Raw genomic sequence first — 23,013 nt, forward strand, 5'->3', positions numbered from 1 at the left:
GGGTTCGCCTTTTGCAGTGATCCGAGCTTTAGGTCCAGGTCCTTTTGTCCATGGCATATTCTTCTTCTTCCACCAGCTCCACTGTAGTGTCTTCTACATTCCGTGTTTGACATTTTTTTTATTAAGAGAACGAATTGTTGCTGCTATTTCTTTAAAATGATGATAAGCGCCGCCGTTTTCGATGGTAGTAGCTGGTCGATGTTTTCAAGTTGCAAAAGTGGAAGAAAACAAGCGCCGAAGTCCAATCCGTCCATGATGTGACCCAAGAACACGATCACCAGACTGTTAGTCAGACATACTTCCCACTATGCTGATCGGACTGCCTCTTCTCCTCTGCTGAAGAATATCCTCTTGGAATCTGTCCGTAAGCGACGATTAGGTCTACATTGTACCATATGATCTTGAAAAAATGAGCCAACAATGAATGGTGTTGATGACGATGGATTGTAAACACTGTTTCTGGTATATCAAACACCAGTATGAAAGAGTAGACAAAATCACTTAGGTTTGTTTTGGAAACATTTTTGTCTGCGTTTAACAGTCCTTATCAAGTACACTTACGAATAGTTCAAAGATCGGGCAGTCTTTTGACGACCAACCAGATTGGAATAACAAGTTCAATCCCAACACATGCAAAAACAATTTGTAGGATTCAATGGTCACACAATCAGGTACAAAAGTGTACCAAACATTGAATACAGGTAATAACTAGAGCTCTTTCGTAACGCGATCAAAGATGGTGTCAGGTGTGTGAATCCCACATAATATTCATAGCTCACGCCTTCCAGTACTTCGATTATCCTATAGGCTGTATATTAAAACATTTCCTATAGGTTAAGTAGTAAAAAAATAACTAAGTCCCAAAACTGTTGGAGAAAACTAGTCGCATCGTGAATTAATGCCTTTAAAATCATCTTTGTTATCTTTTTTACTCTTGCAAAACTGAAGTTATCAATAAATTAAAAACAAACGCCGCAATGCAACGAAACGAGTTTTCGTTGATTGAAAGAAAAACTTCAGCCTGTGTCCGTTTTTCTATTTTTAGTAACAGTGACCTTGACCATAGGGACCTCGAACGCAATCCCATGAAAGGAATCCATAAACCCTTCCTTAATACCAAGTTTGGTCAAGATATGTGGACCCTAACCAAAGTTTTTCAGTTTCAACCGTTTTATTTTTTTATTTTTAGTAACAGTGACCTTGACCCTAAGCCCAAAACGAAATCTCATGAAAGGTATCCATAAACTCTTCATATAGACCAAGTTTGGTCAAAATATATCAACCCTAACTAAAGTTATCCAGTTTCAACCGTTTTTTTTAGTAACAGTGACCTTGACCCTCGGGACCCAAAACGCAATCCCATGAAAGGTATCCGTAAAATCTTCCTATAGACCAAGTTTGGTCAAGATATATCAACCCTAACTAAAGTTACTTAGTTTCAACCATTTTTCTATTTCATAGTAACAGTGACCTTGACCCTAGGGACCCCAAACTCAATCCCATGAAAGGTATGTGAAACCCTGGTTAAAAACTGTCTTCAATTAGGACTCAACGACCAGCGCACCAAGTTTCATTGCAATCCGCCCAGCTGACAGGAGTGAAAACAATATAGTGTCAGCGCCTTGACTGACACCAAAATAATAACAGACAAGTGTATTATGAATAAACAATTTATTTCACCGAGTAGCAGATACCAAACAAACAGAATATACATTCTTACATAAAATTTACAATGGGATCAAGCCTGATGTTGATACAGTAAGCTGAGAGTTTCTATATACCGGTCATTGCTAATATGTTGTAAATCACATGACCTTAGTATTATGTTGATTTTAATTATCGTTATTAAATGTTCACCAATATCAAAGGAATAAAAGTATTTCTCTTTTCTAAACACAATGTGTAAATTGCAAGTCTGATTAGAAAATAAGTTGTAACACCAATTGCCCAAAATCATGTGAACACATTCATTTTCACATTTAAGTTGTTACAAATACATAAACTTGAATTGAATTATAGCAAATTGAAGCGCTTGAGCAATATTAATATAATTATTGTTGATATTAGTGATAGCTTATATTCTCACAAATATAACAAGAGCTGTCACAGAGACAGTGCAACTCAACTATTCCGCCGCTTTTTGGTGTATGGATTGAAAAGTTTTGGCAAAACATGCATGGATCACTGTTAGATTAGATTTCAATGCAATACATGATGTGCTGAGATATTTACATAATTTGAATGGAAAATATTTGAGGTGGTACGCAAACTTTAATGTAAATTTTAAGTCGAAAAAGGGGCATAATTTTGTCAAAATGCTTGATAGATTTTCCTCCTCCTGTGTACAGGTTGGGGGCATGATGGTGAACAAGCGTGCAAAGATTCCAAGCCAGATGTCAATGGACTTTGAAAATATTTGAGGTGGTACCCAAACTTTAACATAAATTGTAAGTAGAAGGGGCATGATTTTGTCAAAATACTTGATAGAGTTATCTCCTCCTGTGTACAGGTTGGGGGCATGATGGTGAACAAGTGTGCAAAGTTTCAAAGCCAGATGTCAATGGACTTTGAAAATATTTGAGGTGGTACACAAACTTTAACATAAATTGTAAGTTGAAAAAGGGGCATAATTTTGTCAAAATGCTTGATAGAGTTATCTCCTCCTGTGTACAGGTTGGGGGCATGATGGTGAACAAGTGTGCAAAGTTTCAAAGCCAGATGTCAATGGACTTTGAAAATATTTGAGGTGGTACACAAACTTTAACATAAATTCTAAGTTGAAAAGGGGCATAATTTTGTCAAAATGCTTGATAGAGTTACCTCCTCCTCCTGTGTACAGGTTGGGGGCATGATTGTGACCAAGTGTGCAAAGTTTCAAAGCCAGATGTCAAATGACTTTGAAAATATTTGAGGTGGTACGCAAACTTGAACGTAAGTTCTCAGTAAAAAAAGGGGCATAATTTTGTCAAAATGCTTAATAGAGTTACCTCCTCCTGTGTACAGGTTGGGGGCATGATGATGAAGAAGTGTGCGAAGTTTCAAAGCCATATGTCAATATTTGACTCATACAAAATCTTTAACATAAGTGGTTATGCCGACGTCGACGCTCGGGTGACTAGGATAGCTCTCCTTATTCTTCGAATAGTCGAGCTAAAAAACCTGCAAAATGTGTAGAAGAAAAAACACTACTATTTAAACAAATGGTGTTGTTGGTTTTTAAACTGCCGGACTTGCTACCAAGAAAAATATGCTTTTTAATAGGAATGAAAAACAAACCTTAGAAAGACCAAAACAATTCAGCCCAATACAAGGGGAAATTTGAAAATGTGTCACATATCAACATATGATATATCCAGTGTTCTTTAAATAGAAGTTGTATGTTGTAAAATAATAAACATTTGAACGAACAAACCATTATGTACTTTTTTAAAGAGCATTCTAATTAGGAGCAGTTCCTTTTTTTAAAGAAAACATCAACAAATCCAGGTTTTGTTTGTTTTAAACAAAGAAATATATATGATATATTACATATATATGTACTAAAAGGTTTGCTGTTAAATAACAATATCAAAACATATTTTTTAACACACAACATTTCAAACAAATACTCAAAACACTAATAAAAGTCAGGAATCTTCCCATCTTTAAAATAAAATAAAAAATATTGCATTAAGAGCAGATGCTTAATATATGGGAACTTAAGAAGACAGGTTGTGGGCAGATGACAAGTACATATATAATAATAATAATATATGAAAATATAGCATTTAGGGCAGATGGGAAATATATAGAGTTTAATGTGATATCTGCAGTATTTCAAATAACTTAGAAGAAAAAACTGTATCAAAGTCATCATTTCAATGCAGAGATACTTTTCAATAATTTTAGCTGAAAATATTCCATTCTTGTTGTTTAATGTTTAAAATACTGCCCTCTGTATAAACATTTGGTCATATACAGATTTAACAATTAATAGTCATGTAACAAGATAGAATAATAAAATTTGTAAACCTCAAATGTTTATGCAATTTTTATTCTGAAATTTAATATTTTACAACCAAATATTTCTAATTAAAAATTAGGTAACAAAACAGCTTCCATTTTTTAAAACAAGCGTGACATTGAACTTGGAAACATTGGCTTATATTTGCTACACATTTTTGTGTGAGAATGAACATTTTGACGAGGTTATTTTAAAATCCGTCCATGCATAACAAAGACAAAAAAGAAGGGTAAAATTATGATGTTGACCTAGAACTGAGAGACCTGGTAGATATATGTGTATACATTTAGGCTATAATGATCATTGCACCAAGTTACTTTAACATTCCTCCATGCATGACAAATTAAATGATTGGACAAGCAAAAGTTGTTTAATGTTTTAGGGGAAAAGAAAATTGTCCAAAATTAATTAAAAGTTGGTCCATGCACCAAGACGTTCATCGGACAAGAATGGACCGAGGGACAGTTTGAATACTATAAGCTACATAAGGGGGCAAGAAAAAACAAACTAATGGACAGGAACTACCAGTCTATAGACCATAGTCAATAAAAACCCTCCAAAGTCTCTTTCTCCCTTAGAAAATGAGCAACAAAATAAACAATGTCCAATCTGTTAGTCAATGACAACATATTCAACAGAAAATTTAAGAGAAACAAGCATATATTCAAAATCAGCAATATTGGTAGCCTTTGATCATAAACTGTGACCTCGACTTTGAACCAAGGCTTAAACATGACACAACCTCAAAAAAGTCTACAACTGTACAGATTTATATGCAGGGAGCATAAAAATGTCATTTTTTTTTCGGCAAAGTAATAATCCTAACAAGAGCTCCACAAATTGGGGAAATATATGCCCAAATTTATTTCAGATCCTTCAGGGTGTTTAATATGTCCCGGACAAAGAACCATAAGGTTTGATCTTGATCTTTGAGGTACAGGCCTGCACAGAGCCACAAAAGTATGATATTGTTGGTGCAGACAGACAAATGACTGAGACCATAACATACAATGACCCTTAAACCTTTCAAAAAAAAGAGTCAAACATGTTTGGAAGGGCTACAACACAGGATTCTCTAACATTTTGAGCGTTAACAAGATCCAAGTAACATTGCCATTATCCCCTGCCTAACCCCGTAAAACATAAATGTTTAATAGTTCAGTCTGAAAATAAAAATTAATTATGTGATGAACTTAAAAACAACAACAAAAAAACAAGGGCAACACATGCAAGGCAATGACAAAAATACAATGACAGCTAATGTGAAGAACCCTATTCTCTGAACTCCTCATTTCTGTGATCTTTCAGTCCATAAAGTTTTTAGGTCAGCATCATGAAGGACGGACAGAGACCATTACCCAACCAGTTGGCAGGGGGATAACAAAAGCTTTTTCATAGAAGTGTTTACATTACTTGTTTTCCTTTTATTACATTGTGAACTCTAGTTCTTATCTGCGCAATTCCTCTTTCTGGCAGCCGTTTTGCAGCCACTTTTAGTTGAACACTAGTTGGCATAATTTTATCATCAAGGCAATTTTTAAAACACTGTTTGAAAATGATGTTTTCTTCCTCTGACCATCTCCTTTTTCGCATTTTTAATTCTTCTCCACTTGATTCCTCAGATCCTTTTTCGAGAGTGTATGTGGGATCGTGAAGAGAGTCATCACTATCCATGTCTGCATGGCTATCTACATATAAACAGAAACATATCATTAACACTAAAAAAGGAATTTTCTGACAAACTTGACCTCTTTTTCAAAGGGTTTACTTATATACGTCTATGTAATGTATTAGGTGATACTTCAAATATCAAAGACCCTGGCTATGTAGTTTCAGACAAAGTATTTTAAGTAAAGGGATATAATTCCAAAGTAAAGCAAGTAAAGTGATTGGTATTGTACACAACACTTTGTCTTAATGTATTCTTTCCATGTGTCAAGACTCTAGCATTAAAAAGAAAATCATGAGAAATATGCATATGCTCAAGCTTGATTTAAAGAAGGTTATTGGCAAGTTCACAACACATTAAGGTCCTCTAAAAATTCATCAAAATGGAAAATGCTGACAATAAGCATATGGAGGCTTTTAAAGTAATCATCAATAATTTCAAGTTTCACTGGAGTATGACCAGCAGTTTAGGAGAAGAAGCTTGAAAACAATTTGTTGACATCCATCCTGAGAGACAGACAGCCAGCACAACATGAAAATGGCTCCCTACCTATTATGTGGAGGGAGACATAATTACTCAAAGGTAATGAATATACAGGGCAGAAAATAGGATATGAATCACACCATAATGAATCCTGTTCATAGACGGGCATATACAAATTAATAACTGTTACCCCTTGATGAAGATTCCTTCTGGGCAGGCATTACATGGTGTATTCTTTGGCGTTTTTGACAAAGCCGTGCAACTGGTAATTCTTCAACTGATGATTCTCTGGCTAGATAAAAGAAATACAACACTTTTTGTTAATAAATATTATGAATGTTTACATACATATAGATAAATAATGAAAAAATGTAGGAATACTGAAGGAATCTTCCTATATTTACAGTAGCTTAACAAAAATACTCACTTACTTTTACAGGATATACCAATACTGCAATACATATATCAGGGCTATTCCATTTAAACAAATAATCCACGAGGGAAGGCACTTTTAAAATATACCACCCCCTACAAATGCAAATTTACCCTTTCGGGGTCCACATTGGCAAAAAGACACCCACCCATATACCATTTAAATAATTGCCTCCCTCGTGGGTTATATGTTTTACTGTAATAGCCCTTAGATATTTTTAAAAAAAACTTTCCACCCCAATTTAATTAGAACAATCAGCCTACTTACACATTTTAACAAGTAATTACAAATAAAAAAAGAAAGTATTATAGCATTCTGACATTCAAACCGTAAGAATGTTAAATACATTTTATTTACAAAACCAATGCATGCACTCCAATGTATGCCTTGGAGGCTTGTGCAGTACAACCATGTGAGATGATAGTAAAAAATCATTTGACTTGAAAACAAAATATGAGAAGGTAAGAATGATTCTTGTACACTGTACTTCAGAATGGTTCTTATACACTGTACTTCCTGGCAATTTTCTGTCAAATGTGTAAAGGGTACAGAAAATCCCTTTTGTTGTTCTCTATTTACTTTTATGCTCTGGACAAGACATTTAATGAAGTAATTTAAGAGATAAGCATTGTAAAATTACTGGTCTCTCAAAATCTTATGCCAAAGTGCGAAGTTTCAAAAAGTAACACTCACAGTATTTAGAGTTATTTTTACATAGAGTGAGTTCAGTAAGGCTTATAATTCAAAGATAAGCAAGGCAAACTAATGAGCATTATACATTGCACTTTCTCTCAGTTTCCTCTATCACTATCTGAAACTTAAACAAAATCCCTTCAAATGTTTAAGTGCTATGCTCCAGACAAAGTGTGTATCCAAAACAAAAGATGCAAGGATGGAATGCACAGAGCTTGTGAAAGGTAATTATTATTACCTCTTGAGCAAATTTCCTTCCTAGCAGCCTTCACACGCCGTTTTCTCTGGGGTCTTTGGTAAGGAGGTTTTTCTGGTGGTTCGTCATTTGATGAGTCAATGGCTATAAAATACATATAACACTTTCTGATCATATTATTGTTTGAAACATGCACTATAGTTTATGTAATATACAAAAAAAAGCTTTACCTTCTTAAAAAGGTTAAAAATAAAAGGTTGCAAAAGTTAGCTACTAAAGCCACAAAAGTGTACTCCAGACATTGATTTCAAAGTTCCAAGTGACAACTGCAAATGGTGTGTTGTTATAATGATGCATGAAAAAGATCTCAAATTTATAATAATTAGTGCTTCACAACATAGCCCAAGTTCTAGCTCTAACAGATCTGTTCAGACTTTCTAACATCACTGGTTGGACATAGTTGCTTGCAAAAGTATCAGACATGCTCACTCAGAGGGGCATCAAGGGTCTTCCGCTACCAGAAGGTTCGGTCAAACTCTGCTGTGCTCAATATGCGCAAGACAGAAACATGAACAACAACATGAGATGTACGTAAAATGTATGCCCCAACACTATTTCCAGCCTGTCTCATACGCCGAGATATTTTGTATACAAACATTTTTATCAAGTTTAGTGAAGTTCCAACTAAAAATGCGTTAGAGAGAATAAAAGGCTTAATTGGCTAAACAGTTCAAGGGCTATAATCCAGGAGTGCCTATAGCTATTTCCCTAGCTATTAAACTTGACTGAGATTATATGCCTACAAATATTTTATATGGAGAATATCAGACTGAAATGTAAGTTGGAGGGTAGACAAACTAACTTGGAAAATTTTAAGGACCATCATTAAGGAGTGCCTGCAGCAGTTTGCTTGTTCTCTCTTGACCAAGACATAATCCCACAATCATTTTAACTAAGTCTGGTGAAGATCAGACTGAAAATATTTGAGCCAGTGACCAGACAAGGCTAGTTTGGACAAATGTGTACAATTTAAGGGCTTTTATCCTGGAGTGCCTGTAGAGATTTCCCTGGTTATCCAACTTGATTAAGATATTATGCTAACAAACATTTTCTACACGTTTGGTGATGATTGGGACTAAAAATAAGGGAGTTAAGAGAGCAAAATTGGCCAAATTTGGATAAATCAAGGGCCATAATCCTGGGAAGACGTAAGTGATTTTGCTGATTATCAGATAATATACCCACAAAGGTTTTCACTAAGATTGGTGAAGATTGAACTGAAAAATATATACCACTGCAAGTTTAATGAATGTAGGTCAAACCTAGTTATTGAGTGGACAACATTTGGTCCATCAACAAAAAGACCAACTGATCAACCGACATTTGCAAAGCAATGCATCCCTTCTTCAAAGGGGGGCATAATAACTTTTAAGTATAGGAATGTATTAAAGGTTATTGAAATGTACCATTTTCTTCTTGAACTATTTCTTGGTTGAGTGAATCATCCCCCACTTCGTCCTTTCTGTCAGATCCATCAGCTAATGGCATATCTAATAAAAAAGAACATTTAACCAATACTACACATGATTGAATCAACTCAATACACTCTATAGTAAATATGTACATGTAGAATGACTTTTATGTCACACATTCCAGTAAATGTACAGAAAATTGGCTCATTATATTTTTTCATTACCAAATACATACTTGGAATCAGAAAAGCATACAGCAGATCATGCTATCACTTATTTTATACAAAGATCACCAGAAGTATAGTTAAAACTGCATTTTTGTGCAAACCCCAGAACAGATCTTGAAAATTTGTAATCAAAACTTCATATTTAAATTTTATGAAATTAAATTGACAGAACAATGTTGAATATTAACTTCTTCATGTATCCCTACATTTTTTTGTAAAAATAAGCTTTTTGATGTGAGTTAGATTTACTGTACTGCATGTAAAATCTGACATTAAGAAAAATGAATAGTTTTATCAATTTTCATACTGTTTCTAAAGAAATATGATGCTGTCTTCGTTGTGACAGGACAAGACAAACTGTGAACATATACACTTAATTACCATTGATGTCTCCGGCCAGAGCATCGTCTATTGAATCGTCTTTTGTTGCCTCCTCATCATCATCATCCTCATCATTATCGGATTCATCATCATCTGAATTATAAGAGTACAATAATTTAGCTCTTTGTAAAATAATTTGCTCATCCTGAGACATCTACCTTTTTATCATAACATATGCCACAAAAGGGCAAATCTGTATGCTCCTGCCGCCCGATGATCAATGGCCATCTCTACCTGATCTGATGATAGCAGCAACTTGATAACTTTCACTATAACTTTGTGAAAAATTTACAGACATAAGTGAATTGTTTAATGGTTCATAATCAAGATAAAAAGACTATATTTAATCATTTTCGAAACCATGTAATTTGCCAATAATACAGTGTTATGCCATTTTATGGACAGCAAACAAAACACAGCAGTTGTTAAACAGCAGTTCAGCTTACACACTGGGTTGAATTTACAATATTGTCTAATTTATTTAAATTTTCATACCATCAAATTGTAAGGCTGCAAGAGATTTCCCTTTATATTTTGAAAGTTTCCCACTTTCTGCTGCTATCAGCAGCTTTGAAACCTTTCCGATTTCTATAGCTGCTTCTTGCAGCCTGTAAAAATCTTTATGTGTTTTGACTGTGTGCCCCAAATGGCTGGACACCCATTGGACCTCGCCATCATTGAGATCCATCAGCTGAAAGAAATAAGTATGAGCTGTTTATAAGAACAAGGGGCCTAATACTTTACCGGCCCTATGTATTTTAATAATTAATTTCCTACATGCATTTCTATAGGAAGTATAGTTTCACAAGCATCAAATATTGAAGTTTGGGGCCATGTAGTTCAGAAAAGAATAATTGTTAGTTTTTTCCCTATATTTGCCAATATGAAACTTGTGACCCTAAAAGGCAGGGCGGTTTTTAACCCAAACGGGCAATGTTTAAACAATCTTTGTACAGGTATATTACATAATCCTACATGCAAAATATCAGAGCTTTGGACTGTACAGTTTCATAGTTTTAAGAAGACTGTCATATTGTTTTCTTTGTACATTTCCACTAGAAAAAAATGACCCTCTGTATAGGGCCATTTTTAACCCCAGTGGCGTTAGTCTACATACTAATTATCAGAGCTATGGGCTGTGCAGTTTCAGTAAGATTTTCCTATACATTTCAATAGACATAAGTCACTGTGGTGTGGCCATTTTTGATCCCCAGGAGCGTAGCAAATTCTGAGCAATCATGGTAAATGTCCATTAGCTGAGTCTCCATATCAACTATCAAATCTCTGTGCCCCACAGTTTTAAAGCAGATTTAAAAGGTTTTCCTATATATTTCCATAGGAAACATGATTCCTGGGGTTGGACCATTTGTGTATAACTCTGATTACATGGGTCTACATGAAATTATCAGAGCTCTGAGCCATGCTGTTCCAGAGGAGAAGATGTTTCAAGATTGATATGTGACACATTAAGGGACTGAGTAAAGATATACAAGGAACACACCTGACATACTGTTGCGATGTTCTTCCTCAAAGAGTTGCAGTTTATCAACTCTGGTTTACTGCACTGGGCCTGTACTGCCTGGTCACGCAGACTTGTCCAGGTACTTAGGTGTCCATCTAATTGGTTGGCAAACACATACTTGTTTGTATCTAGAATGCCACAAGCTGCTCTGGTGGCTATGAGTAGATTAATGGCGTCTACCATGTCTCGGTTCAGAAGAGTCGCCACCTTTTTGTCTTGCTTTCCTTGGGTATGGACCATATCCATCCTGAAATACAGAAATCAAAAGACCATGCTATTAAGAACCACCAATGATAGCCAAATAGATTTTTTTCTTTTTGTTTGTTTTAATGCATTTGATCATATGCTCTTATGATTGGGCCTAAAAAATTTAATTGTTTGGTTAGGGTAACATCCTTTTAAAAAATAGGTAGCGTAGGTAGGCTTTTTTTTTTTTTATAAGGCTTTATATAAGAATGTAATTTTCATCATTGGAGAATGGTGTTATCTTCTGTATAAGCATTTAAGGTTTTAAACTACATATTGAAAAGCAATTATAAAATATATGTATTTTTTATTATTTTTTATTTTTTTTTTTCAAATTGACAATTAAAACGGTAGGGTCGGCGCCTTTTATGTAGGTATTGTCAGGTTACCCGAACCAAATGTATTTTTTTTGCAGGCCTTGGCAAATTATTTTCACATGTTCAGAATTCATGACTTTTAGATCAACATTTGTTCGCGTCAGAAAAATTCCTCTCCCCACCTTGTGAAAATTTGGAAAACCAGACTCCAGCCTCAAATCCTTTTGCCCCTATGAATTTCATTGAATGATAGTCAATTAATTATACATGAAACATGATTGTTTCATACACCGGACAGTCCAACCGATGATTAAAAAAATGTTACTTCAAACAATCATATCTTGTAAAGCAAGGCCTGTCAACCAAGTGCATTAATTTATCCCGAGTGAAGTACTAACATTTCAGTAATACAAACCAAATCAACCAACCAACCTGATGAGAGGTCTTCTACACAATTACAGCAAACACACTGCACTAAGAGGTCCTTCCTTTCTAACATCTTTATACATCTTGAAAGTTTCTAGAAATATCACTTGTATCTACATGGCAATAACACCACAAATCTGTTTAAATGAATGTGTCTTTTATAAAAATACACCCAAAAGGGCCATCGTTAAAAGTGCAAGGCAAAGTATAACCACACAAATACAAACTATAACCAAAAGGTAATCCATTTTAAGTCCTTTTTAAAAGTCTCTAGTTATTTAAATAGCTCCACCACTGTGCTATTTTTAGTAACTTCCATTGAAAAAATAGAATGCCCAATAATGTAATAAAGCTAAGTATTAAAAAACAAACACCAATTATAGTTAAAGCATCCATTTTTTTCTCCCACTTCCTGTCATATGTTTGCCCACAACACAAAAAAATAAAACATCCCACAATGTGCATATAGTATATATATATATATATATATATATATATATATATATATATATATATATATATATATATATATATATATATATATATATTAACTCTTCCACTGATCATGGCATATGTTGTACTAAATAGTGCCTTTGTTTACAAATGTTGGTGTTTGTCTAAAAAATATATATTTTGGTGAAAATTAAGTCATATGGTAAATATGGTTTGTTTGTTTGTATGTGGTTTAATGCCGTCACTTTTTACGCCATTTCAAAGGAAGTCAAGTCTCTCAAGGATCTACATGGGTACCATATAAATTGCTTTTCCACATGCATCAGAGGTGGAAGGCAACTGACTTTAGTACATGCCTTTGGTCAACTTACCTCAAAGTCTGTGTTGGTCGCCCTTGGATTGAAACCATAAACACAGTGAAGATAAACAACTGATTACCTAGAGAACATCTTCTTTTCCAGCGGAGAAAGACTGCCAAGTATCTCTTTGTTTGTAGTCTCTTCCCAGTTAGGCCGACTCTGATATGCACTAATCAGTAACTTGGATGCTTCAGCACCTCGGCGCTTGTTCAGTAACAGGATTTTGACCATAGTGACCTCTGCCAATTCACGCCAAACTTTATATGCAGGTGAACTTTGTAGCTTTTCTGCAAGTGCAGACATTCTTGATGACAAATGATTTTTCAATTTCACAAGGTCATCTGTCAATGGTATCACTTGGCCCTTGTTAAACTTGTTTGTTTTCAGGGTACTTAAGGCAACACTTGATATCTTATCATTCCACTCTCGTCTGTAAAGCTTGCAAAATGTCTCTGCTTGATTACAGCTTGCTTCATCATCCATTCTCAAGGCCATACCACATTTGATTTCTGCAGCTTTAATCAGGTTGTGTCCCAATCTTAATGCAAGTCCAGGTTTCTTCATTCTCACTACTTTTTCCTCGTTTTCATATGTCCCACACAAGTTCCGCACCCCTTCCACCACAGTATCAAATCCATTTCCAGAAATCAAATCAAATAATTGTTCGGTCTTATCATTCTTAGTTGTATTGATCTGCATCTTTAAGCGAGTGAGCTGACGAATTCGCTGAGAAATATCGTTCTTTCTTCTGTCACCAAGCTTTTCAAGCAAAACTGTGCCAAACTTAATAACAAGTGTATCATTCACAATCTCACATTTTATGCTATCAGATCTTGTATTTAATCTGTCTAACAACTTCAAACCATCACCTGTCCCTGGATCAGAAGAAACTGACGATCTTAGCAACACCCTTGATTCTGCCTGAACAGATGCCGACTTACCAACTTGTCCTACTTTAAGTTGACAATTCTTTTCATGTCTCCAAAGATCTTTACCAAGATAGAAGCCATAGCATGAAACACATGGTAGGTAATTTTTTGCAACAATTGGACCTTTATTCGGTCTTCTTGCAACAATGATATCATTACCTTTTTTTTCTAATACTGAAAGATTGTATTTAAAATTTCCAAGGTTTTTCAATCTGAGGAATATATTGTCCCTTTTTTTTTCATCTGACGTACCCACTGCCTTAGCAACATCCATTTCGTTTGGGTGAACAAGCTGCAAGTGCTCAGTTATTCTGTGTTTGTACACATTTCCACAATAATAACAAGCAAGCAGTTTGTCATATATCCGCTTCTTCTGCACCTCTGTAAATATATGAACAGGCAAAATGCAAATTATAAACTTTCTTTCCTTCCTGAATAAGTTTAATTTGAATTTCAGCATTCTTTCAGTTCATGTTGTTTATCAATTATCATTAATACAGTACAAAACCAGTACTGGGTGTATTAACTTGCTTATCACATTTGTGATGTTGCTACAAGATTGACATCAACCACCTAAGTATATCCTGAATTGTCTTTGGCTATCCAATTACAAACACATCTCAGTGTGACAACCTTTACAATAGACATCTTATATGCAGAAGTGAGCAGAGCTTGAAAACAACCAACAATCCGTAGCAATTGCAGCTCTTTTGTCTAAGAAACATAAACTCTGTGGTTTATAAATATGATACTGAACAATTTTACATTGCTTATCAATAATGCATTGACACAACAACTAATAACCTACCATTAATTTTTGCCTCCATATAGGCCGACTCTTCACTGCTTGAGTGTGGCTCCACTGGCAACTCCTTGCATGTCACCTGCACCTGTTCTGGCACAGCTGGTACATCTTTGCTGGTGTATGTCACTGCTGGCTCCCTGTTTGCTTCGAGTAATTTTTCATATTTCTCCTGAAACACAAATACTTCAGTTCAAATGTTATTGGACCAAAAACTACATTGCAGGAACCATTATTATTTTCTCATAGAATTAAACAAGATGTGTTTGTAAAACACTATGCTCCTGGTGACCTTGGCCATTGACCTAGTATTTTTACTAAAAAGACCCATATTTATACTTATCGGAGATATCGTTCATACAAATAACCCGATCAACAGAAACTATTCCATTTGTGTGAGGAAAAATGAACATTTTATAAATACATCAGCTTTTCCAATAACATCTGTCCAGGAGACTAGTTTTTGACCCTAGATGACACACTTTATCATCTAAGATTTTATGTTCACAAATATTTTTAAAGTTAATTAAAATAAAACAAGAGCTGTCACAGTATGTGACGAATGCCCCTATTGTGACATTGACCTATGAACAAGGTCAGTACAAAAAAAGTTAAAGATCAAACAAATACATATGGCAAGTTATTTTAAATTGCCTCTGAACATAAAAAAATACCACCCATACTTGACAACTTACATTCTTATGTCCTTATATTCAGCATTCCATTGTGAATAAAAACTAAGTGTATCTTTCAACTTAGAGGTAGGGACATGGGTCTTGCACGTGACAAGTCATCTTGGTATGTCGAACACATGTGGCAAGTTATTTTAAAATCTGTCCATACAAGAAAAAGTTACAGCCCGGACACAACAACCAACACTCTGTGTCCTTATATGCAGCACTACATTGTCAATAAACACCTAAGTGTGACCTTGACCTTAGAGGTAGGGACACGGGTCTTGCACGCAACACGTCACCTTGGTATGTCGTACACGTGGCAAGTTATTTTAAAATCTGTACATACAAGAAAAAGTTACAGCCCGGACACAACAACAAATACTCTGTGTACTTATATGCAGCACTACTTTGTCAATAAACACCTAAGTGTGACCTTGACCTTAGAGGTAGGGACACGGGTCTTGCACGCAACACGTCGCCTTGATATGTCGTACACAATGGGGCAAGTTATTTTAAATTCTGTCCATACAGGGAAAGTTACAGCCCAGACACGACAACCTATACTCATGTCCTTATATGCAGCATTCCATTGTGAATAAACACTAAGTGTGACCTTGACCTAAGATGTAGGGACACCGGTTTTGCACGCGGCACGTCGTCTTGGTATGCCTAACACATGTGGCAAGTTATTTTATAATCTGTCCATACAAGGGAAAGTTACAGCCCGGACACGAGTTATTGAGCCGGACACACGAATGGACGGACGGTGCGATTTTAATATGCCCACCTTCAGGGGAAAAAAAAGAAGAAAAATATGGTAGATATTAAATTCATGATTGGGATGTTTGTTTATAAAGGAGCAATGGAATTTAGTTGTTGACCGATATTGATAGGTTTGGTAAGCATAGACTTTTTTTATGACATCGGGGAAAATATATCCTAAGATTTGACCTAGTGACCTAGTTTTTAAACTGAGGTGACCCATATTCACAAATGTTTAAGACAACATGTACAAAAATATTTTGACCAAGTTTCATAAAGGTTTGACAATTTTTTTTTATGGCCATGGAATCTTTCTCCTAAGATTTGACCTTGTGACCTACATTTTGACCAGGGATGACCCATATTAACTTTCAAGATATTATGCAGACAAATATTCTGACCAAGTTTCATAAAGAATTGACAAAAATTGTTGAATTTATGAAGTGAAAATATTTTTCCTAAGATTTTACCTAGTGACCTAGATTTTGACCACACATGACCCGGATTCAAACTTGACCTAGAGATTATTAAAAAAACATAATGACCATCTTTCATGAAGATACAGTTATAAATGTGACCTCTAGAGTGTTAACAAGCTTTTCCTTAAATTTGACCTGGTGACCTAGTTTTTGACCGCACATGAACCTGATTCAAACTTGGCCTAGAGCTAATCAATATAAACATTCTGACTAAGTTTCATGTAGAGTGCTAACAAGCTTTTCCTATGATTTGACCTAATGACCTATTTTTTGACTGCACATGACCCAGATTTAAACTTGACTTAGAGATTATTAATATAAACATTCTGACCAACTTTCAAGAAGAAACATTTATAATTGTGACCTCTAGATTGTTAACAAGCTTTTCCATCAATTTGACATGATGACCTAGTTTTTGACCGCACATGACCAAGTTTCGAACTTGGCCTAGAGCTATTCAATATATATAATCTGACTAAGTTTCATGAACATACAGTCATAAATGTGACCTCTATAGTGCTAACAAGCTTTTCCTATGATTTGACCTGGTGACCTAGTTTTGGAGTGCACATGACCCAGATTAAAACTTGATTTAAAGATTATTAATATAAACATTCTGTTCAACTTTCATGAAGATACAGTCATAAATGTGACCTAGTTTTTGACCACACATGACCCAAATTTGAACTTGACCTAGAATTTAAATATTAACATTCTGACAAAGCTTCCTGAAGATACAGTCATAAATGTGATCTCTATAGTGTTAACAGGCTTTTTCTTTGATTTGACCTGGTGACCTAGTTTTCAACCCCAGATGACCCAATATCAAACTCGTCCAAAATTTTATTGAGGTTTACATTCTGACCAAGTTTCATAAGATTGTGCCCAAATTGTGACCTCTAGAGTGTTAACAGTGAAATTGTTGACGACGGACTACGACGGACACAGGGCGATCACAATAGCTCACCTTGAACACTTTGTGCATAAATATGTCATAGTATATACACAGATGGCATTCAGGGCAGATGGTACACATTATATATATATAGGAACATGGGAAGACAGGTTATGGGCAGTCGACAAATATATACAACTATATGAACAGATGGCATTCAGGGCAGATGGTACACAAATACATACATACAGACAGACAGACAGACATTTTTTTATTGAGACTTGTACAATGTACATCGTCTACATAAACATATATATATATATATATATATATATATATATATATATATATATATATATATATATATATATATATATAGGAACATGGGAAGACAGGTTGTGGGCAGATGACGAATATATAATAGTATATGAACAGATGACATCGAGGGTGTTCTCTGGCAAAACCAGTCTTAATGACATCAATTGTTAAGTCGCGCAATGACATTCAAAATAACATCAGTAGTAACATGTTGAAAACCAATTTCTATGAATACTTTAACATGTTGTTGATTATGTGGGAAAAAATGTATAGAACAATCTGTTTAGTAACAAATACTAAATATAATGGTTTGTTGATATTTCCATAAAAAAATAAAGTAGCATAAAATAAGTACTCCTACATCAAATAACAACATCTAGATGACTATGTGAATTAGTCTTTTTTACTTTGTAATACATGTTGCTTTTGACTTAGAATCCAATAACAATTGTCAGAATATACAATTAATTTGGTACCAATCAAACTGGAACCTACTGAATTATAAGGAAGGAAAAAATATCGAAACTTTGTCGTCAATACTGGTTTTGTCAGATAATGGCTCATATATAGGAACATGGGAAGATCGGTTGTGGGCAGATGACAAATACTTAATAGTATATGAACAGATGGCATTCAGGGCAGATGGTATATATATATATATATATATATTTAAAAATGTATATATATGGGAACATGGGAAGACAGGTTGTGGGCAGATGACAAGATTATAACTAGAACTGTCACAGAAGGTGACTTTATACCGCCACAGAACCACATTGATCACTTTAATCAGATTTGTAAAGTATTTGTTAATCAAAAGAAATCCTAACTAGAACTGTAAGCCAAAGGCTAACGAATACCCCCCAACCCTTCCCTGTCTAGGTTGTTTGCCCTGGCCTTAGTTATGGTATCATTAGAAACCAAGGATTAGGCTAGACAAAGCTGTATAATTTTTGCCTATTTTAACTTATTCAGGGGCCATAATTGGAGACATGATCATGTGATTCCAACCACAATCACAGGGGCAAATGTTCTCACCATGGCTAAAAGTTTGAAAAAGATTCATTCAAAAATGACGAAGGAGTAGGACGAACAAAACTAATTTTACCCAATTTAACTCATTAAGGGGCCACAACTCCACTCAGGATCATGTGACTCCCACCAAATTCATGGAGGCAAAGGTTTACATCATGGCCATTAATATTTGAAAGTTTGAAAAAGATTTGCTCAATAGCTTCAAAGAAGAATCCTGGACAAAGCTAATTTTGCCCAATTTAACTCATTAAGGGGCCACAACTCCACTCAGGATCATGCGACTCTGACCAAATCCACGGAGGCAAAGGTTTACATCATGGTCATTAATATTTGAAAGTTTGAAAAAGATTTGTTCAATAACGACAAAGATGAATCCCGGACAAAAAAAAACGGACGGACAGACGGACAGACAGACAGACAGACGGACAGACGGACAACCCGATTCCAGTATACCCCCCCCCAAACTTTGTTTTGGGGGGTATAACAATCTCTAGACTTCAAAAGCAGTGATCATAAATATTTTTCAGAATTTACAAACTCAGCAGGAAAACAATGTTATTACCTTCAACCTTGCATACTTCTTTTTCACACTGCTCAATTCATCACCCGAATCACTGGCTGGAAATACATGTAGATACGGACTGCTTATACTATATTAGATATTATTATTTTTATAACTTTGCCTTTTACATACCCCACACTATGATTTTATTAAAATAAACTAATAACTAAATGTAAAAGGTGTCTTGGTCTGGACTTTGGGTGGTCTTTGTTAACAAGCAAAATTCATAAATATTGAGGTCAATATACCCTAAATAAATTGCATCTCTGAGCCACCAAAGAATCTACTGTCAGCTATACATTCTGTAATGATTGTGGAGACTTCAACAAAATTCATATTTATTTAAACTTCTCAAATGTATGTACCTTTCCTTTTCCTTTGCACAGAAACACTGGCAGCAGATTTAGCAACCACAGTATGGTCCTCACCAAGGACTTGGTCTAAAACACAATATCATATAAATAAAAGTAGTGAATGGAGACAAAAACTTGTTTCAATTATGAAATAAAATGCCTGATTTTGTCGACAATGCCATAAGAGTCCACCACTTTTTGTTGCATGAAATCTTAAACACTCCGATACTTTGATTTTGAAGCAATTTGTTTTACAAAGTTCACAGTATATACATATATTGTCATAGAAACAGGACTGTTTTTCATACCAAAACTATCAATAACAACCTAATCACTTTCTTTAAGGCTTTTATTTTTTTAATTTTCTGATGGACTTCCGTTACTTTAAGTAACAAAAATTGGTGAAACTGTGATTGCATGGTGAACAAAACTAGGGCCTTTTTTACATTCAGACTCAAAAGTGATAACAAGCTTGGTGATTGGCTTACATAATGGTGCCATTCAGATTACACAAATCTCATAAAACTGGATCTACATCTACGTAGGTAATAGTAAACTAACTATATTGTGAAAACCAGACTTATACAAAATTTATGAAAAGTGATTGAAACCATTCCTTAGTAAAAATTAAAACAAAGTAATATCACACAAATAAACTTAATATACTTTTGATCGTGCAGATTAGAATACAAATTTCAATTGTATTTGTATAAAATAATTCATGCAATAAATCACTGGGGTTTCCAATTACACCCTAACAATCTCTATCTGCCTTCTGAGAAATCAAAAAAAAACTGCCAAAATAATTATCTTATTACCTTCTTTCAACTGCTGCAGCATGGGAAAGTCGTCAGTTTCAAAGCCATCATCACAAGAACTACTGTCTACTCGATCATCAGTACATGGATCTGCGTTATCCTCCCAGAACAGACTTTCAACTATATCAGGAAATGTCACTTGGTCTTCAACAGCTGTAACTGGTGAGGATTGTTCCACATTGGTCTCAAGTGTGTCCCCTTCAGTGCTGGAAGTCTGATGTACGGTGTTTGTGTCAGACGCATCAGGTGTGTTATCTTGGAAGGAAGGACTTTCAACTCTGGCTGTACATGTCAGTTGGTCTTCAACAGCTGTAACTGGAGAGGATTGTTCCACATTGGTCTCAAGTGTGTCACCATCCGTGCTGGAAGTCTGATGTACGGTGTTTGTGTCAGACGCATCAGGTGTGTTATCTTGGAAGGAAGGACTTTCAACTCTGGCTGTACATGTCAGTTGGTCTTCATCAGCTGTAACTGGAGAGGATTGTTCAACATTGGTCTCAAGTGTGTCACCATCGGTGCTGGAAGTCTGATGTACGGTGTTTGTGTCAGACGCATCAGGTGTGTTATCTTGGAAGGAAGGACTTTCAACTCTGGCTGTACATGTCAGTTGGTCTTCAACAGCTGTAACTGGAGAGGATTGTTCCACATTGGTCTCAAGTGTGTCCCCTTCAGTGCTGGAAGTCTGATGTACGGTGTTTGTGTCAGACGCATCAGGTGTGTTATCTTGGAAGGAAGGACTTTCAACTCTGGCTGTACATGTCAGTTGGTCTTCAACAGCTGTAACTGGAGAGGATTGTTCAACATTGGTCTCAAGTGTGTCACCATCGGTGCTGGAAATCTGATGTACGGTGTTTGTGTCAGACGCATCAGGTGTGTTATCTTGAAAGGAAGGACTTTCAACTATATCAGGAAATGTTACTTGCTTTTCAACAGCTGTAACTGAAGAGGATTGTTCCACATTGGTCTCAAGTGTGTCACCATCCGTGCTGGAAGTCTGATGTACGGTGTTTGTGTCAGACGCATCAGGTGTGTTATCTTGGAAGGAAGGACTTTCAACTCTGGCTGTACATGTCAGTTCAGGGTTGCCAGCACTTTGGTGAAATAAAATTCCCTGACTTTTCCCTGACTTTTCACTGACCAATTCATGTTTTTCACTGACCAAAATCGTCAAACACATAAACGGCCTCCTGACCTCCCCTATAGCCGTCCAATCCTCCCATTATATTTTTGCATGTAAACTTGTATTTATTTTCCAAAATATAAAACATTTACATTGTACATCAAAGTAATGATTCAAACATAGTGTTCTACTATTCTTAACTATTTCTATTCAAACACAGTGTGACTGTTGGTCAGTGAAACATGTGAAACATTAGCATGAATACAAGAACATAGGGCTCATTTTGGCATATCATGAAATAATCACTATAAAATTAAAGACTTTGAATGAGTATGGTAAGTAAGTGTGAAAAAAAGTTAGTGTGAAAAACATAGCATTGCATAATTTAACCAGTTTCCATCATGTTTGCAAGACAAATCCTCTTGTACAATTTCTTAGTGTCAAAGCAAAAAGCAAAGCAGGTTATATGCCAATATGGTAGTTTGGTATACATGTATACTGACTAGATTTTGTTAGTAATTAAAAGCCCTTCTAGTGATCATGCACAGAAATAGCTAGACCAATACAGAATACAATGAGAGGCATGACTGTAACATTACATTTGTTTCAGTTTCTTCTCTAGATGTTCAGCTGTCTTAATTTCACACTCCATCTCCTTTCTCTTTCCATGGGACTTTTCCCGCAGGGCATTAGATTTGACCAGTAACTGCAGATTGTTTTTGGTTTCAGCTTGTTTGGCCAGTTCATCAGCTTCAACAACCAATTTATCTGCCATCTTCCTCAGACTTGCCGTTTTCTTCTTTGCATCATCCAGTTGCCTTTGAGTTTCTTCCCTTTCTTTGTCTTTCTGCTTCTTTTCATCCTCTACCTTTGTTTCCTGTGCATGAGTCCTGTACCTATGGTAAGCATGCCTACAGCTCTGAAGTAACTCCTTGCTGACACACTCGGAGAGTGGCTTGTCCTGGGATTTGAGGCCATCATAAGCCTGTCTGTACGTAATAAGGGTATGCTTATTCATGTTCCCTTTCAATAGCTCCTTATTGTCAGAGAACCCCCTCTCAACAGATGACTGGCCATGGGACAGAATAAGCATGTCTTTCACCACTGTGAAAAGTTCTTGGTATTCAGCCTTCCCACCAATATCCTTGTAGAATAGTATTATAATCACTAAGTTAACATATAATGCTTCTTAATATCACAGTTTACTGTTATTTGAATTTAATGCTTAACTGTGAGAGTGATAAAGTCAAATATTAAATGCCTAAAGACTGCCATAGCCAAGAAAGACCTTCAATGCATATATTTTTCGACCTTTGAAATAATTTTTCCCTGACTTTTCCCTGACTTTTCAGGATTTTCATTTTTCACTGACCAAATTTCAAA

General features: G+C 35.5%; 1 protein-coding gene across 2 annotated transcripts; it reads right to left on the reverse strand.

Annotated features, from left to right (window-relative positions):
* Window positions 1-1,656: 1,656 nt before the first annotated feature.
* Window positions 1,657-21,878, reverse strand: LOC128202688 (uncharacterized). Of its 2 annotated transcripts, XM_052903740.1 has the most exons (12): window positions 20,511-21,878; window positions 19,705-19,779; window positions 19,340-19,395; window positions 14,618-14,783; window positions 12,960-14,190; window positions 11,059-11,326; window positions 10,053-10,248; window positions 9,558-9,650; window positions 8,944-9,027; window positions 7,520-7,621; window positions 6,346-6,447; window positions 1,657-5,691 (listed from the first exon to the last, which is right to left on the reverse strand). In XM_052903740.1, the coding sequence occupies exons 1-12, from the start codon at window positions 21,685-21,687 to the stop codon at window positions 5,408-5,410; spliced, it is 3,834 nt and encodes a 1,277-aa protein (XP_052759700.1). In that variant the 5' UTR covers window positions 21,688-21,878; the 3' UTR covers window positions 1,657-5,407. The 2 variants fall into 2 exon arrangements, with proteins under 2 accessions (XP_052759700.1, XP_052759701.1); XM_052903741.1 differs by lacking the exon at window positions 8,944-9,027.
* Window positions 21,879-23,013: the final 1,135 nt, after the last annotated feature.

This window comes from Mya arenaria, chromosome 9 (assembly GCF_026914265.1).
Source record: "Mya arenaria isolate MELC-2E11 chromosome 9, ASM2691426v1".
Classification (NCBI taxonomy): Eukaryota; Metazoa; Mollusca; class Bivalvia; order Myida; family Myidae; genus Mya; species Mya arenaria.